Source organism: Diaphorina citri, unplaced genomic scaffold (genome assembly GCF_000475195.1).
Source record: "Diaphorina citri unplaced genomic scaffold, Diaci psyllid genome assembly version 1.1 scaffold14584, whole genome shotgun sequence".
NCBI classification, from domain to species: domain Eukaryota; kingdom Metazoa; phylum Arthropoda; class Insecta; order Hemiptera; family Psyllidae; genus Diaphorina; species Diaphorina citri.
The window spans coordinates 28,437-31,033 of NW_007391949.1; the positions used below are offsets into that span (position 1 = coordinate 28,437).

Below are 2,597 nucleotides of genomic sequence, written 5' to 3' on the forward strand. Positions count from 1 at the left end.
TTGCGGTTTTATGAGGCGGGGTCGAATGTTGGTCAGGGGTCGAATGCGAGTGTCGGGGTCGAAATATGGGAGGTCGGGGTCGAATGGAGGGTCGGGGGTCGGAATGCGAGGTCGGGGTCGAATGGGGGTCGAATGGGTGGGTCGGGGTTTTTGGTGATCTCAATGCCGAAGTTTTCGTTAATTGATCAGATAAAAGAGGAAGCGGAAGGAAGAGGTAGTTCAGGTAAAACATGTATGCAGTACAACAGGTAAAGTTATGGTGAAGACGAATACAATAAACATAACAATAAGACGAACACACACAAACACGTGCGACTTAGCGCGAAGTTATTTGTTCCCCCTGACAAATGCTACTTAGCCCACCCCCCCCCGGGCCACCTTATCAACGAACCTGTATTTCAGAGGTCGTTTTGCGTACTACTGAGAGCTCTACATTACGCTATTTACCATAACAAGAAGAACTTTTTAGAGAAATCCGAAGAGAGAGTAAAGCGGTCGACGATCGTCGTTTAATATTAGTCAACTCCCTTTGAAGGCTCACTAATAGTTTATTGGTTGGACAAGTGGTTAAATCTATTACCACTCTGTGTTTAAAATGTCGTTTGGTACAGAATTTTGGTGATTTCTACGGTTGTTTGGCATTTTTCAACGTATGGGATAAATCCGAATGTCTGTAACGGATCGGAAAAACTTTCGATACGGATACCTTCCCTTTTATAACGTTGTTATTCTTTGCATGACGTTAATTTTAGACCTATGATGTTAAATATGCAAAATAGTCAGTTTACAAGACATGGTTTAATGTTTGTATAAATTCCTAATTAGTACTAAAACTAGTACTAGTCTATCTAATATAGTGGAAAATTTAATAGCCACCAAAATCCAGGCTTGTGGTGGTATAAGATCGATAACAAAACGCTCGTTCGTGATTACTTTCAAAAGCAAGTAGAGTGGTTAAATCGAAATAGCGTCTTAGTGAGTAATCTAAGCCGCCCCTCCCATGGTGACATCACGCCATTAGAAAACGTTTTCTCACTGTCAATAGTCCTGTTTTAACTGTGCGTTTCAGAAAGTTTACTAAGGGCTTAGGAACGCCGTGTAGGACGTAGGATAATCCGTTGGTCTTCTCTGCTCGTTAAGTCAACGTAACAACTGGTTATAACCTTTAACGAGTAAGCTGGAGCTGGGGCAGAGTAAGATGGGCTGGAGTAAGCTGGGGCAGAGTAAGATGGGGAACCTTCCTTTCTGACGACAGCGTTGAAACCGTAACCGTCATCGCTGTATTCAACGATTCTCTTGGTACCGTCAGCTTCGGCCAGGGTGTAGTATCCCTTGACGTAGTCACCATCTCTGGTTTCTTGTTGGCTCTTGTAGTCTCCGGTGTAGGAGTCAGCTACATCGTAGGAGAAGTCGTATTTGGCTGGGGCTTCTGGGTACTCTGGGGCATAGTTTGGCTTGTAAGCTGGGGCAGAGTAAGATGGGCTAGAGTAGGCTGGTCTGTAAGCTGGGGCTGGGGCAGAGTAAGATGGGCTGGAGTAAGCTGGAGCTGGAGCGTAAGCTGGGGCTCCGTATTGGGGTGCGGCGTGCACGGCAGCGATGGCTGCGAGGACAATGACGATCTGAAACACAGATGTTAAATGTTTAAGAAACTTACATTAAAAGTTGGAAGTGATTGAGGCGATGTACATATGTATGTATTTCCTCTAGTAATTTTAAATTAAGGCTGTGTAAACTTTTGTCTGAATAGTGGAGGAGTTGCAATTGGGAAAATATTATTAATAAAAGGTCGGTTCCTATGTAAAAAGTTGTGAAAAATCGAAATCTGAGGTCAAAACTCCAAAAAAGTAACTTTAAAAGGTCGAAATTTCAATTTTTAATTGCCGTTCAAAGAGTTGTGACGTCAGATTTCACGTCAAAATGCGCAGAAACGCTTGCGCACAAACAAACGAAGCGGGAGTCAAATGACGTCATCGCCTACGAGAGCGTATGCCGTGACGTCAAACTTCACGATTTACCGGTATTTTTTAAATCGATTTATCTCGGTATCTAGAAGTCGTAGAAGAAAAAGAAAAAGTAAAAAATTCCGTTGGTTCTCATTTTTCCTGCTCTATGACTTTGAAACATCACCCAAGTAAGCGCAACTGATCTAGTACAGGAATTTTCCGTCAATGATTAAGTGTGATACTTGTTATGATGTAAGTAAGCATCAAACTATTTCAGAAAAGTAGAAAAAACACGCACAGGTACATATCACAATAAATTTGCATGTGTGTCAAAGTAACGAATTGCCAAATTAACAAATAACAAAGTCAATAATATAAAAAATTAAAACTATAAATTTAGGGATGAAGAAGAAATTGGAAAAGGAGTCACCAATAAAATTAGATAAAGCATTTAGAAAATAAAGTTATAACTATTGAAGATAAAACTTAAATCACGAGTAGATAAAAAAACTTTGAAGCACTAATAGGAATCCAACGTACCTTGGCGGACATGTTGAATGTTGATGCGATTAGTGACAAAATGAAACTAGTACTGATCTGTACTGACTAAAAAGCTTTTATACTAAATCCATTCACATATGAACCAACATGGAC

At 40.7% G+C, this 2,597-nt stretch overlaps 1 protein-coding gene across 1 annotated transcript in view; it reads right to left on the reverse strand.

The window, feature by feature from the left end:
- LOC103523062 (DNA-directed RNA polymerase II subunit RPB1-like) overlaps nt 1-2,588 on the reverse strand; it is a 21,370-nt gene extending 18,782 nt beyond the window's left edge. The window contains exons 1-2 of the mRNA XM_026832844.1: nt 2,484-2,588; nt 1,151-1,619 (exon numbers count right to left, since the gene is read on the reverse strand). Of these exons, the coding sequence (XP_026688645.1) occupies nt 1,151-1,619; nt 2,484-2,495 (481 nt within the window). The 5' untranslated portion in view covers nt 2,496-2,588. The remainder of the gene's footprint in view (nt 1-1,150; nt 1,620-2,483) is intronic.
- Between the last annotated feature and the right edge of the window lie 9 nt (nt 2,589-2,597).